The following is a 15,310-nucleotide window of genomic DNA, read 5'->3' as shown; positions in this document are numbered from 1 at the left end:
CTGGGCGTCAGGTTCCTGGGTGTGCAGAAGCCGGGCATGTCTCACTGGTGGCCACAGCAGCCATGCCGAGTGGCCCCCTGGGAGGGGGAACCCTCCTCAGTCGGCCGTGCCACCTCCCCCGGCTCTGGGTCCTGGTCCCTGGTCCCCCTCGTCTGCTCCGCCCCAGCTGCCATCTGCGGGGCCAGCTCCAGCAGAGGCTCCACGTCTCAGGGGTGAGAGGCGGCCACAGCTCCCCGGCTGTTGGAAGTTTAGTGTTTCAGGGTTTGGGGCGGTGGTGAGGGACAGGCTAGTTCAAGGACACTGGGCCACGCGTCGGGAATTGACAGCAACATGGCAGGGGGTAGAGGGAGGCCGTTCCCCCCCTCCAGCCCCTCCTCTTACAGAATAGAGAGAAGGGGGCAGACCTGAGCCAGGAGGTTCCGGGGTGGACACTGCTGCAGCCTCGGGAAGCCCACGGCTCCCCGTGAACGTGCAGGCCCCCGCTGTGTGCCCCGGCGTCCACAGGATGCCTGTAGCTGGCCCGTGTTCAGCCGCATCGTAGGCCATAAATTAAAGCTGCAGAGAGGGGCAGGGGGGGATTGGCGGTGGTGAGGTCGCAGGCCAGGGCAGCCTGTGCCAGGGACTGGCTTGCGTTCCTGGTGTGGAGGAAAGATGGGGAGAAAGGGAACCGGGAACCCTCGAGCCCCACCCTGACTTTCCCCGCGGGCTTTGGCTTCTTTCTGCTTGGTTGGAGAGTTGGTGTGACCACGCCCCTCGGTACACACTGAGAGGCTTTGCGGCGTGTTTGTTTTCCTTTCACTTGGCTCATCTTTTCCAAGGGCTGGAAAGATGGTCTGGTCTGGCCGCTGCCTGCAAGGAGGACTTCGGGGTGGCCGAGAGAATCAGTGTGTGCCTTAGGAGAAATCAGGCTGGACAGAAAGGGTGACGGTGTGGGGAGGAGCTCCCACTCCCCCCCCCCCCACCCCACCCCCAGTGAGGGCAGTGTCAGCAGCCTGGTGCCAGCACCTGTCCCGCCCACTTGGGAAGGAGATGAAAGGAACAGGCCTGCGGGGTGGGGGGAGGGTGGCTGGTTTTGCTGTGAGCCCCTTTGATCTCTCCTGTCCAGCGGGGCCTGCTCTTTTCCCCTCTGAGGGCTGACTGACGTGAGAGGAAGAACAGGCCCACGGCAGCAAAAGTGGACCCTCATCATAGCAGCTGCCATCCTCACACGGGCCCCCGGGGACCTGGGGACAACACTTCCATCTGCCCATTTTACAGACGTGGAGACTGAGGCTTAGAGAGATGGCCTGAGCTTTGTCAGAGGCAGGCAGGCTGGGGCGTCAGGGTGTGACCCAGGTTTCCCCATGTTCACCATGCTCTTGCCTGAAGCTGACCAGGGCCCCCTCCCTCCTGCCTTGGGGGCTTCCGCCCCACGTAAATACTGGTGCCAGATGCCGGCTCTGTAAGGGGCCTCTCATTTCAGCTTCCCCGCCCCTGGCTAAGGGGTCGGCACGATTTCAGGGGGAAGAATCAGAGCACAGAGAGGTCAAGACCCTCATCCAAGGTCACACAGTCACCAAGTGAAAGAGGCCAGGCGTCTGACACTAGCACTTTCTATACCTCACCCCGTGACTCCTGCCTCCCCCCAGTGCCTGGGGGTTTCTGCCCAGCTCACACCACGGAGGGTGCTGGGTTCTCAGCCAAGCTCAGCCCAGGTGCAGAGGCTCACCTGTCTCACTGTTTTCCTCTCCCCCACCCCCACCCCCGCCCTCCCCTGGGGCCCAGCAGCAGCAGCAGCAGCAGCAGCAGCAGCAGCAGATGCCCCGCAGCGGCCAGGAGGAGAAGGAGGACAAGGAGAAGGAGAAGGAGGCCGAGAAGGAGGACGAGAAGCCGGACGTGGAGGATGGCAAGGACGAGCTGATCAAGTAAGACCGGCGGCCGCCCGGCAGGGGCTCGGCCGCGACCCCCGGGTGGGGGGGCACGAACGGGGCCGTGGACGGCGCCCTGGAAGGGTGTGCGCGGAGGTGGCGTCTACAGATCGCCTGCCTCGAAGGGAAGCACTTTCTGCTCCGCCTGTGCCCGACAGCCCCCCTTCCGGAAGCCCGCTCTTCTCTCCGCCCGCCCGCCCGCCCGCCCTTTCTTTCTCGAAGCCTCTGGAGACCTCAGAGACTGAGAGCTCATTTGAGCTCCACTCCTGAGCGAATAAATCCAGGCAGTGACTCTGGAACTCTTTGCCTCCTCCCTCCTCGGCCGAGTCTCCTGAGATGCTGGGGGCGGGAGCGGGGGCCAGAGGCGCTCGCTGCTCACTGAAGGAAGGACTAGGTATGCAGGCAGGCAGCGGCCCTCACCTTTAGAATGATCGCTGTCGGTGTGAGTTCTTGCAGATCAAGGCACAGCCTCGCCTCGGGGTGGGGGGGCCCCCCACCGGCAGCCTCCCGTGACTGCCAGGGGCGGGAGCACAGCCAGCTGGAGATTCACTCCGAGGAAGGGGGGGCAGTGGGCACGGGCTTAGCGCCAGGTACCTGGAGTGGGCTCAGGAATGTGGCTTCTGAGAGCATCTGGCCTGTTACCCCTTGTCTCCCAGACGCTCCTGCGAGGCCCTTCAGGAAGATGAATGGAAGGCGGAGGTGATTAATCTGAGAACCCCGCAGTAAAGTCTCCCGAGTCGGCTTCTGAGAAAGTCCCAGCCCCAGTTATTGAGGTCACATGCTCCCCACACGCCGGGCTCGGCCTGCATAAGACCGGCAGGAAACTTTCCTCTTGCGTTTTCTGCAGGACACAGTGGTCCGTGATAATATGGAAGGCAAAGTCAGTGTCGTTTACAGGGCCCCTTGGGGGACGTCTCCTCTTTGGGGAGTTAAAGTGGCCTGAAGATTGTGCCAGCCTGCACCCCCCATGCCGTTAACCCAGTCATCTTGCAGACAGAGAGCAGAGAGCATCTCTGTTTGGTGAATAAAATGGTCTTGCAGATAGCCACCAGCCCACACCCCTACTTGGTGAATAAAATAGCCAGTCGGTTAACTCCCAGCCCACATCCCTGTTAGGAGAGTAAAGCAGACGACAGCTACCAGGTCACACCTCCCTTCTCATAACTAAGATGGCATCGCAGACGGCTACCAGGCGTACTCCCTCGTCTGGTGAATAAAGGAGCCTTGCAGACTGCTACCAGCCAGCCCTCGCCCCAAGCTTTTTCCCTCTTTCCTACCCTCTGATTAGTAGAAAATCGCTGGCAGCCTGCACTCATCTTGCTAAGGAAAAGCAGGTCTCTTGAAACCGCCACCTAGGTTCCCGGCTCCGGTGAAACCATCCCTGTCTCCCCTCCCTGGCCTTTAGGGAGAAGACGGATGACACCTCTGGGGAAGACAATGATGAGAAGGAGGCAGTGGCCTCCAAAGGCCGCAAAACCGCCAACAGCCAGGGAAGACGCAAAGGCCGCATCACCCGCTCCATGGCCAATGAGGCCAACAGCGAGGAGGCCATCACCCCGCAGCAGAGTGCCGAGCTGGGTGAGTCTCGGGCTGGAGCAGGGGCGCCGCAAGCACGGCAGGCTCAGAATCCCAGCATGAGCTGCACGCTCGCTGTGTGACCTGGGGCGAGTTCCTTAACCTCTCTGAGCCTCAGTGGCCTCCTTGGCACTGCGGTTGCCCGTAATGCCTGTAACCGTGGGGGGAGCGTTTTAGTGACTTTGTGTGTAGGAAGGGCCTAGAACAGTGCCTGGAGCGTGGGAAAGTCTCGCTGGCTGTCAGCCGGGATTATTCCAGAGCTGGGGAGTTCGCATAAAATTCCAGATCACCAATTTGGTTTTGTTTTTCACTCAGAAAATCTGGCCTTGGGACTTCCCTGGTGGTCCAGTGGTTAGGCCTCTGCTCTTTCAGTGCCAAGGGCCTGGGTTCAATCCCTGGTCGGGGAGCTAAGATCCCACAAGCCACCGAAAAACCACCCCTTCTTGCGGGATCTTAGTTCCCTGACCAGGGATTGAACCCGTGCCCCCTGCAGTGGAAGTGTGGAGTCTTACCCACTGGACCACCAGGGAATTCCCTGTACCTTCATTTCTGTGGGCCTCAGTTTCTCCTTCTGCTCAGTGGGTGCCCACCCCCAGGTGCTCTGAGCCTCACTCCCTACCCCAAGGGGGGAAACAAAAGAGAGAAGAATTGAGTAGCAGTTCCCAAGTTCGGCCACAGGGGGGCAGCCGGTGTGTGCTTGCTGTCTGTAGCGTTTTGGCCGTTTGGGGCCTGCCCTCCGGTGTGTGCGGGAACCCGGACCCGTGGCCTGAGTGTTCAGGCTGAGGCCCCAGCCACCTGGAAGTCTTCCCGGGAGTTGGGAGTGGGAGTTGATGGAGGTGATGTTCCCTGTCTCACAGACGCCCACCTCGTCCACACCCAGGATTTGTGCCAGGCACCTCTTCCTTCTCCGCGTCGGAGGTCATTGGTACCCGTTTCACACATGGGCTGTTTGAACCTTAGAGAAGGGATGTTGCCTCTGTAAAGTCCCAGTCAGTTGGGGTTCAAAGCCAGCCCGCTGGCCACAAACCCCGTGCAGCTCCTGTGGGCTGGTGCTGGAGTGCCTGGAGACCCAGGGCAGGAGGGTTCCCTTCAGGAGTGCACTGGCGCACCTGACTTCCGGGGAAGCTCCCCTGGACCCCAGGCTGACGCTGGGGCCGGACGGCGGAGTGGAAAACACAACCCCAGGCCCTCTGATGGGCACCTCCCACCCCAGGCTCCACTTCCACAGCCTGCCTCTGGGGGTGCCGTGGGAGGGAAGGGGAAAGCTGGCCATGGTAGCAGGGAGCGGGGAAGCTGCCCGAACTTCCCTCTGATGGTCAGCGGCCTCTACCAAGTGCATACTCTGTGCCTAGCGCGGTTCCAGGCACTGAGTCCGTAATGCTGACGTCCCTCACGCTCGCCGCCCTCGCGACATCTTAAGCGACTTTCAGGGAAGAACGAGGGCTCACGTGTAGGGGAACTTGGAGGAGAGGCTCAGAAACAGCCTTAGCAGACACTCGGCTAACTCCCCCGACTCCAAGGCAGCTGCGTTCCTTCTCAGTAACACGAGCAGCCCCATCCTCGTGCCGCATGAGTCAGGGGAGAATATAGTGATCACCCTGTAGAGCAGGGCCCTCCCGCAGGGGACAGGTGGCCATGACTGGAACCCAGTTGGAGTGGGGGATCCTGGCACCTAGTGGGTAGAGGCCAGGGCTGCTGCTCCACACCCGCAATGCCCAGGGCAGCCCTCACGGCAGAGGGTCACCCGGCCCCAGTGGGTCCACGCGCAGATGAGGTCCCTGCCCATCACGTCCCTCCTCCTCTCCCGCCTCCTCCTTCATGTGGTCACCGTGCTCCCAGCCGAGTGCATACAGAGGCAGCTCAGGGTCCAGGCCCTGGATCGCCTCGGCGTTCCCCTCTGCAAAACAGGTGCCTGCACACCCTCCACCCAGCAGGCGCCCCGAGTAGCCAGAGGCAGAGAAAGCGCCCCGCTTCAGGCTGCTGCCAACGCGCTGTGTCTTCCTTTCCAGCTTCCATGGAGATGAATGAGAGTTCTCGCTGGACCGAAGAAGAGATGGAAACAGCCAAGAAAGGTGAGGGGTTTCTGGCTGCTCTGATCGCCCTCGATGGGCATCCGGGTCCTGCAGCTCGTGTGGTGGGGAGGAGGTTGACCTGTGCCCTTAAACGGGGCTGTGGCGTGGTCTGCGGTGGGTGTTCTCAGATTGGCCGCGTCTCCTCGGAGCCTCAGTTTTGTCCTCCAGACAATGGGTCTGTGTGGCCATGTTGTCGGTGTACGGCTTCCGTGGCCACTGGGACCAGCACGTCATGGCCTTGCAGACTGAGTGGCGGCAGAGCACCCGGGTGCCTTGGGGGGTGCAGAGCCTACTGGTGGCCACCGCGGTGGAGTCACGGGGTCAAGCTGTTCCCCTTCGCTGTGCCGTCTCCCTGTGCTGTGGTGCTGACCCCGCGTTCTCTGTAGAAGCCACCAGCACATTCATTGTTCATGGGAGCCAGAATGGCTGGGCCCTTGACTTCCTGGCTCAGTGACCAGTCTCTGGGTCTCAGTTTCCCCATCTGTGAAAAGAGAGGGGCATCCGGGTTGGCCAAGAGAAGCCAGAGGTAACAGGCACTAAGCGTCCCAAGGATGGCCCGGCACTGTCGGGACTACGTCGGTGTCGATCCCCCGGCGCCCATCTCTGGGAGATGCTCTAGCTGCCCCTCCCTCCCCTGTGCCCAGGGCAGGGGCCGTCAGCCTAGCTCAGCGCCGGCAGGAAGGCCAAGGCTGAGGTGGCATCTGAGCCCCATTTGGCCTGCTTGCTCTCATTCATCTTGACCCCAGCCCTGAGAGGTGAGTCTTGTTTCCGGCCGTTTTGTGGACGAGGGAGTGAGGGACAGAGGCCGAGGATGGCCCGGTCCTGGAGCTGGTGACCTGGGTCTCCCAGCTCTTGTCCCCAAGGTCCTGCTGAGGCCCCACTGCTGAGGTGCAGCTCCTTTGTGCCCAGAGCTCCAGGTCATGACTCAGGGACGGAGCAAATGGCCTTTCTAATGAAGGACCCAGGTGCACAGGGACAGTTGTGTGCGAGGACAGCTGGGCCCGGAGGCTGAGACCTTGGACCATGGGCTGCCTGCCCTGCCCACCCCCTCCCCTCCCTCTGCCCCGGGAGAGGGTGCCTGGGGGCCTGAGCGTCTGGTCCTGGTGTTTCAGAAACTGACCAGGAGCAGCTCCAGACCTGATCAGGCCCCTGCCGGGGACCGAGCCCCTCCCCTCAGGGCTCCTGTCCGGGCACGCTGTCCCTTGGAGCCTCCAGACCTCCTTCCTCCAAGTTCCCAGGCCTCTGGTGAGGCCGGCCTGGAGGAAGGGCCGGGCTGGACCCTCAGCCTCATTCAGAAGAGGAGGAGCTGCCTTGGTTCCTCTCGCAGGTGAGGCCCTATTTTCAGCGTCTCAGGAGCACTAACGGGGGCCTGTGCGCATGGTCTCTGGCTGCCGGGGGTCAGTGGGTGCTGTCAGCCCCCCGAGGGGGCCACGCTGTCCTTTTCTCCTGTCTTCTGTGTCTACTTTGTGGTTTTTGGTGTGGATTCACCATGGGGTGCAGAAGAGGCTTTATTTGAAAATGTGTGATGTTTTCCCCCCTTTAATTTTGGTGAGATACATACAACGTAAAAATCTACCATTTTAATTATTTTAAACTGTACAATTCAGTGGCATTAAGTACCTTCACAGCGTTGTGCAGCGATCACCACTCTCTAGCCCCAGAACTTTCTGCCACCCCGAACGGCGACCTCGTACCCATTAGCAGTCACTCCCCATTCTCCCCAAGCCCTGCCAACCTCTGGTGCCCACTAGTCCGCTTTCTGTCTCTGTGCCTGTTCAGGACTTCGGCGTGAATTGAATCACATGACATACGCCCCTTTGTGTCTGGCCTCTCTCAGCATCATGTTGTTGAGGTCCATCCACGTCGTAGCCTGTGTCAGCACCTCATTCCTTTTTATGGCTGAGTTGTATTCCTCCGTGTGGACAGAGGAGTTCTATTTATCCACTCATCCATTGCTTGATGGACACTTGGGTTGTTTCCACCTCTTGGCTATTGTGAATAATGCTGTTGTGAACATTTGTGTAGAATTGCATGGTTTTTTTAACCACACGTGAGACCCTGGGATCTCAGCCACCGGCAGTGGTATTGCCTGGGGACCCACCCACCAGGGCCGTGAGGGGTGCATGTCCCAGGGCTACCAGCCTGTGCTGTGTCTTCTGTCGTCATGGCAGCCCCATCCCCACTCCTTCCCAGTTGCCCGGGAACCGGGAGTCGGCTGAGTCAGAGGCTGCCCTCTCTCTTCCTTTGGGAGACGGCTGGGGATGACTCACCGGCTGGGACGGGAGTGCACCCCACTGTCTCAAGGTTGAATCCTCAGCGGCGGCAGCGAGCTCATCCTGGGTCCTGCCCGCGGAGACGGCAGCGTGCGAGCCCCCCCGGGGACTGTGCACGCCGAGGCCCTGCTCAGTGACATTTGTGATAATGTGATGAGTGCCAGTGTGCTTGTCCGCCGTGAATTACAGCAATCTGGACGATTACCGCTCAGGGTGGCTGCTAATGGCTGCCTGTTCCAGGCGGCGGGAGGGGATCGGGGCCGGGAGGCAGGTGCTGGCAGCCCCCAGGACTCCTCCTCCACAGTGGGCGGGGGTGGAGAGGCTAGGAATGTTCCAGTGCCCCCGGCCCTCAGAAACCCAGGAAGGTACCCAAAACCCAGCTGTGCCCGAGACAGATGGTACCCACCCATCCTCCTACCCATTTACATCGACCCAGTGCCTCACCCTGTGCAGGGCAGGGGTACCCAGAGATGAGCCAGCCCTGGTCCCTCCCTCAGGGAGCCCAGGAAGTGAGCAGCCAGGTGTCCCCAGGGCCTTGGGACCACTGAGCCTGCCCCAGGCATCCCAGGAGACTTCCAGGAGCCAGGCCTAGAAGGATGAGCTGCAGAGGGTCCCCCGTCCCCAGAGAGAAACTGGACCTCAGCCTCTGGACCTTTTAGCTCTGTGACCTCAGGCAAGCTAGTCAACCTCTCAGTGCCTCAGTTTCCTCATGTGTACAATGGGAATTAGAGCATCACCCACTGTATGAGTTTCCTGGGGCTGCTGTAACAAGGTACAAACTTAGTGGCTTAAAAACAGCAGAAATGTATTCTCTCCCAGTTCCGGAGACTGTGAGTCCGAAATCAAGGTGTGGGCAGGGCTGGGTTCCCTCTGAGGGCTCCAGGGGAGGGTCCTGCCTCTCCTCCTCCAGCCTCTGCTGTTGCTGGCAATCTCGGCGCTCCTTGGCTTCTAGACATTCCAATCCCTGCCTGCATCGTACATGGCTGTCTTCCCTCTGTGTGTCTCTGTCCAAATTTTCCTTTTCTTGTAAGGACCCACCCTAATCTAGCATGACCTCATCTTAACTCGATCACATCTATCAAGACTTTTTTTCCAAATAAGGTCACATTCACAGGTTACAGGTGGGTGGACATGAAATTTGGTGGCCGGTGGGGAACACTGTTTAATCCAGGACAACCACCTGTGTGTGGGGTTTTGGTGAAAGAAAACAGAAGCGCTTACAGGGGTGGTGACTTAGACACACTGAGTTCCCTGTCACTGTTTGTAATGATAACCACCTCCTCAGCCTTGTGACCCTGGCCCATCCCTGCCTTGGCCTCATGTTCCCTCGTCCTCCAAAAGGAGGCTGGGATGCCATCACCGAGGGGCATCGTAAGAGTGGCGTGAGCCATATTCGTGCAGCCCTTGGCACACAGTACGTGCTCAGAAGGGGCGGGCCTGCAGTTCAGCACAGACTCTGGAGCCTTTCTTCCTGGGTTTGAGTCCCAGCTCCGTCCCTTGTGGGTGTGTGACGCTGACCAGTGCCTGCGCTTCCCGGGGCCGCAGGGAAGGGGCTGGAGGTGAGCGGCCTGCCGAGCAAGCGTCGAATGACGTTTGGAGGTGGTTTCACAGCGCTGGGGAAGGGCCCTTGGGCTGACACCCAAAGCACGGAATAACACGAAGTAACACTATAAGTACTTGTCGGGACGCCTGGGTACCAGGTACAGCTAGAGGCGTCATGTATGTCAGGTCACTTCATCCCCACGAACCTTATGAGGCAGATGCTATTACTAGTTTCTTTATCCAGATGATGAAATTGAGACCGAGAGAGGTTAAGTGAGCTGCCCAAGGTCACACAGCTGTCAATTGGTGAAGCTGGGATTTGAACTCACGCACTCTAGTCACAGAATGGGAATGGGGCTGGTGTGAGGTTTGGATGAGTGAGTCCATGGGCCTGGCCCCTATTAATCAGATAACGAGAGAGGGAAGGGTCTCCCAGCCAAGGAGTAGCATGTGCAAAGGCCCTGTGGCAAGGGCAGCGTGGTCAAGTGAGAAGCTATTAAAACCCAGAGAACGAGAGGAAGAGAGGCAAGGAATGGAGAGGCCGTCGGGAGGGCCACCCCTCACCCCCCGGCCTTACCAGCTGTGGGACAGAGTTCGGCTGTTACTTTGAGAGCATGGGGAAGACCATTGCATGGGGAGGAGTGGGACAGGGGACAGGATGGCTGCAGGGTTCCAGGTTGGCAGGTGCGCACCTGCTCCTTCCTTTGTGCTTGGAGTCAGGGCTGCCTGTCCTGGGGCTCCTACCAAGTGAGGACTGAGCATGTGCAGGGCAGCCTCAGGGAGCTGGCTGCCTGCCCTCGGGCCCAGCGCCATGCTGGGCAGGCACTAGGCTGGGATGTGAGGCTCTGGTTCCCCTGGGAAAGGTCAGCCTGGCCTGGCTTGCAGTCTCGACCCAGCTGTGTGGGAGGCCCAGGGCTCTGCTGGCAGCTCCTACTGGTCTCCAGCCCCCTTCTCTGGTGGACAGGGAACCAGCTGTGGAGGGGGCAGGGAAGCCCCCAGGCACACCATTCCAGACCAGAAATAGGCACTGGCCCAGCTCCTGGCCACCAGCCCCTCCCTGGCCTCGAGTGGCCTGCCTGGTGAGGAGGGAGAAGGCGAGGTGTGCGACCCCAGAGTAGGGTGCTGCAGGGACCAGGAGCTGGTGGCCCCATGCAAGGCCTGTCGGGCCGGATGGAGCCCAGGTGGACCCCGAACTCTCCCCCAGTAACCTCAGGCTGTCTCTGCCTGCAGGACTCGCCCCCTTTCATGGGGACCGAGGGAGAAACCACTAATTGCTTTGCACCTCCAAAACGCTTGTTGTGCACACTGGCTGGTTTAATTAGTTTTTACGGATGAAGAGTCTGAGACTTGGGGAGGGGAGGTGTGAGTCCCCAGCCTTGGAACTTGGAAATGTGGGGCCTACCATCCACGTGTCCATCATCAAAGTCTCATGCCGTCCTCACTGCAGGGACCAAGGGAGAGCGATGGCCTCTGTGCTTGGACAGCCGTGCACCTGCCCACCGGCGCTCACGACGGGCAGCGTGGCGCTGTGGTTAGCGCACAGGTCTGGCGGCTGATGCAGCAGGGGTGCTGGGTCACTTCTGAGTACGGGAACCAGGGAGGGCCCAGCAGGAGACGGGGCCAGCGCCTGGAGCGGGGACTGAGGACAGTTGATGTACAGGAGCGGGGCGGCCGTAAAGGTTGTCAGAAGGGAGCCTGCAGCATCCCGGGGCTGGCGTCAGTGGGGAGCTGTCGCCACCTCCGGCTGGAGAGAGACCGCTGAGCTTTGTCTTGGGTGCGCGCTCCCCCGACCTGGATGCTTCTGACGTGTGGGAAACAGGCCACTGTGATGGCTCAGAAGGAGGAGAGAGTCGGGGTTTCTGCATGAGCGCGGGGGACAGCCAGACACCAGGGCAAGCTCCAGGCCACTCTCCTGTTCCTTGTCAGCACCCTGGAAGGTAAAGTCAAGCATCTCCCAGCCCACCTGCACTCCCAGGGGCAAAATCCACACGTGGGCGTTCCAGTTGGTGCTTCCTCAGGGAAAGAGCCCCCTGGTAGGTTACACAGCAGTGATGATGTCTGTTACCACGTGGTGGCTGCTGGCTGGTTCCAGCATTTTGCACGAATGATATTACTTAATCCTCCCAAGGGACCCTCAAGGCGAGTTCTCCATATTTGCGAACGCACATGTGCGTGCACACACACACATACACGCACACAACATGCACACACACGCACACAACATGCACACACGCGCACACATGCACACGCACACATGCACACGCACACGTGCACATGCACACACGCCTTCTGCTTCACAGATGGGAAGACTGAGGCCCAAGGGGGCAGTGAGCTGGGGCTTGCCCAGCAAATAACATAGAGCTGCCTGGTCCTGGGAGCAAACCACTTGGCTGTACTCTATGGGAAAACTTGACATTGAACACATAACATGGCATTTTTCCCAAAGTGGTAGGGTGTCGGGTCGCACACAGGTGATTTTTTTTTTTCACCTTAATAGGTGATCATGTATTGGGAGATCATTGGCTTTGATCATGTATTGGGAGATCACATCGGCACTGTGATTTGCAGATGTAATAGCTGAAGCTGAGGCTTATGTAGGCACCGAGGCTTATTTTGAAAAGGGTAGACGGAAAGAAAAGTTAACTTGGACTTACTTGGAAGGTAAGTCCAAGTTCAGGTGTGAAGTTGTCTGGCCGAATCCCCTCGGGGACTGGCGGGACTGTCAGAGGTTCAGATACACAGTAGGCTCCTGGCAAGGTCGCCAACCAAGGGCTGGGTCCAAGTCAAACCCACCCAGGGCTTGGAGTTTCCAAAATAAGGAAGTGGCATGACTCAGAACTAAGTCTGCTGGATTTTTCCCCCCTCCTTTGACAGTGTTTTAGGCAGAAAATCTTGTTTTGCAAACTGGAGTTTCTCTTGGAAAGTGGCATTTGGCGGGAGGGGTGTGGATATGTCCCTCTTGTAGGCGGCCTGTGCTTCTTCATGAAGGGAACAGAAAACTTCAGGGCTGGCTGGGGTAATGGGGAGCGAGTGTTTCGGGGCGGGGGCGAGGAGGGGGTGGCGGACGCTGGTTTCCCGAGGGAGCAGCTGTGACATTCCCAGGATGCAGATGGATGACAGTGTGGTGACTGCAGGTGCTAGAAAGACTCCTCCTGCCCCCAGGTTATCAGAACTCGCCCGTGGCAGGGGCGGGGGGGGGAGGTTGGCTACTGGTACAGGTTCGAAGACCCCAGAGGTGAGAGCTGCCTACAGCAGGGACCCTGAGCGGGTGGCAGCGTGCGGAGGGACAGAACAGGGACGAGGCCTTTCTGGGGGCCAGTGTACGTGAGCTGAGGAGGGTGAGTCACTGCTCCCGTGAGAACAGTCCGTCCCAGGCCCCCAGACAGTGTATGGGAAGCTCCCCACCGAGCGTAGCCAGGACGGCCAGAGTGGGCTGGCCAAGCCTCCACACGCCACCACGCAGAGAAGCCCCTCTCACTGGCACCTCTGCGGCCACCCCCTGCTCCTTCACCTCATTCTGCGCTCCACGTCTGTGACTCAGACCTCCTGGCTTGACTTCCTGTCTTGGTCAATTTCACTTCCTAGTTCCCGCCTCTTGACACTTCAGAACGAAACTCCTTCCTTAGGAATTAGAAGTGAGGTCAGGGAATCCAGACCACAGGGGATGTTGGCAGAATCTGCCGTCTGGGGCACCGGCACAGAGTGTGTGTGGACGTGCCCCTGGTGTGAGAGGCGGGCACTCCCAGACGTCTCTTCTGGGGAGGGGAGGGTCCAGGACCCCCCCGGGGGATAAACTGCTCAGCTCCCTCCTCTCTTTGGAGCTCCTAATTGGGAACCCCAGAGAGGCAGCAGAGATGCCTGGGGGGGATGCCCAGAGGGCTCCCAAACCCAGATACTCAGGGTGTCTGGAGTTTTGTCCATTTGCCTAATGCCTCCTGCACGCCTAGCAGTTGTGGGTGCAGAGACATGGCTGTCCACGACCAGTGGAGCCAAGGAGCTAATTTCGGGGAGTGATAAGTGCTCTGGAGATAACAAAACCCCATGATGGCAGGGTGGCTGGGAGGACGACTGTGGAGAGAGTGGTCAGGGAAGGCTTCTCTTGAGGAGGTATCACTTGAAGCTGAGAACTGAAGGAAGACAGAAGGAGAGCTGTGAAAAAGCCATGCAGGCAGCAGGGACAGTGAGTGCAAATGTCCTGGGGCACATCCAAGGGCTGGGCAGAAAAGGTTCCGGTGGCTGGAGCGAGGGGAGAGGTAGGAAGCAGGCCGGACAGCGGGGCAGGACTGGCTCTGCAGAGCCTCATGCCCCACGCTGAGGCCTTTGGATTTGATTCCAAGAGCTTTGGGTCATCATTGGAAGATTTGAAGCAGAGGAGTGACACGACGGGATTGGCATCCTTGAAAGCCGTCTTGGGCCTCCCTTGCAGAGAACGGATCATGGGACTCAGGCAGGACGTCCGGGGTCCCTGATGTGGTTGGGATCTGTTGCCTGCCCTGGAGGGTGTGCCCCAGGGCGAGGGCTGGGGGGCAAAGCAGGGGTATCGGGGTGCTTCAGAGACCTGTGGCCTGTCGTTCCTTGGGTTTCTTGGGCAGGATGGAAAGGCTGAGGGCTGAAGGGACAAGCAGGTCAGTGACCCCGGAGTTGGAGAAATCGGTCGCGACCTGGATCTCGCTCCAAAGTTCAACTCAGTTAACTTTCAACCTCCTGGGAGCTGCCTGGGGCGTCCGTAGCAGGTGTTTGTACGGGGCGCGGGCTGACCCAGTCGTCACGGGTATCTCAGAGAGGGAAGAAAGAGGCCGCCGTTGTCCCAAGACCCTCGGGGAGCAGAGAGCCCTCTGACGGGCTCCAAACCCTTCCCCCCATCCTCAGGGATTGGAGGTCTCGTTTGCGCTTGGAAGAGTCCCCTCAAATTCTAAGCTTCCTCCTAGAATGCTAGGCTAGCCCTGCCCGCCCACTGCCGCCTTCCAGCCCATCCAGACCTCCAGAGCCCCCCACGGAGGGCCTGGCCACCATGGCAGCATCAGGCTGGGAGGGGGGCAGACCACAGGTGGAACCAGCGCAGGGGAATGACAGCGGAAGAAGCTGTTTGCTCCGGCTGCCGGGGTGGAGAAGCTCTGTTTTTCTGAACCCTCATCTGTTCTTACCGCTGCTGACGCCGCCACCGCCACGGATGGGGAGAGAGGGAGGGGGAAGCCAGTGCCAAGTTGGCCCGCCCCTTCCGAACCTGGGCTTCTGCCACACTCCCCCGCCCCTCCCGCGAGCCTCCGTCTGGAGGTCACATTCAGCCCTGACGCGTCTCGCTGGGTCAGGCAGCAGGAAGATCGGACGAGCCCTGGCGCGTAGCGAGGCTGCCGGGCGCTGCTGCCCGAGAGGCTCTGGGGTCTTTGGATTCTGCCCCGCGGGGGCGTCGGGGGTCCGGGGGCTGAGCGCCCGCGCTGGGCACATTGGTGCCCAGAGGAGCCGCTGACACTGTGCTCCCTGGTGACGCCTGGCACAGCCAACACCTTCCCGCCGCCCGCCCGCATCGGCGAAGGGCACCTCGCACACCCGCAGCTGGTGGGGGGGGGACGGCTCAGGGGTGGCAGCGCCGGGGGAGCCCTGGGCCACCACGGCGCGCAGCACGGAGCCGCTTCCCCGCCCTCCTCGGAGCCAGCCTCCGCCTGCCGCCCTCCCACCGCCCGGCCCCTCCCTCCTCCCTCCCTCCCTCGCGCCGTTGGACGAGAAGGATGTGAGGCCGAGCTGAGCCGCCAGCAGACGCCAGCCAGAAGCCTTGCGGAGCCGGCACCAGGGCCGCCCAGCCTCCCGCCTCCCAGCCCGCGGCTCCCAGCTCCGAGCCCTGGAGCATCCTCCAAGCCGTATGTTTCCGGAAAACTTGGCGGAGGGGGAGACGCAGATGAGAGGATGTGAGTGAGTGGCTCCGGGGAGGGGACTGGGATGGGGG

At 60.3% G+C, this 15,310-nt stretch overlaps 1 protein-coding gene across 1 annotated transcript in view; it reads left to right on the top strand.

Moving 5' to 3' along the window:
- NCOR2 (nuclear receptor corepressor 2) overlaps positions 1–15,310 on the top strand; it is a 222,054-nt gene that overhangs the window by 147,242 nt on the left and 59,502 nt on the right. The window contains exons 16-18 of the mRNA XM_082853706.1: positions 1,768–1,904; positions 3,313–3,485; positions 5,492–5,554. Coding sequence (XP_082709832.1) covers positions 1,768–1,904; positions 3,313–3,485; positions 5,492–5,554 — 373 coding nt within the window. The remainder of the gene's footprint in view (positions 1–1,767; positions 1,905–3,312; positions 3,486–5,491; positions 5,555–15,310) is intronic.

This window comes from Leucopleurus acutus (genome assembly GCF_964270905.1).
Source record: "Leucopleurus acutus genome assembly, chromosome: 13".
Classification (NCBI taxonomy): domain Eukaryota; kingdom Metazoa; phylum Chordata; class Mammalia; order Artiodactyla; family Delphinidae; genus Leucopleurus; species Leucopleurus acutus.
The sequence above is the reverse complement of the archived record's forward strand: the minus strand, read 5'-3'. Positions and strand labels throughout refer to the sequence as shown.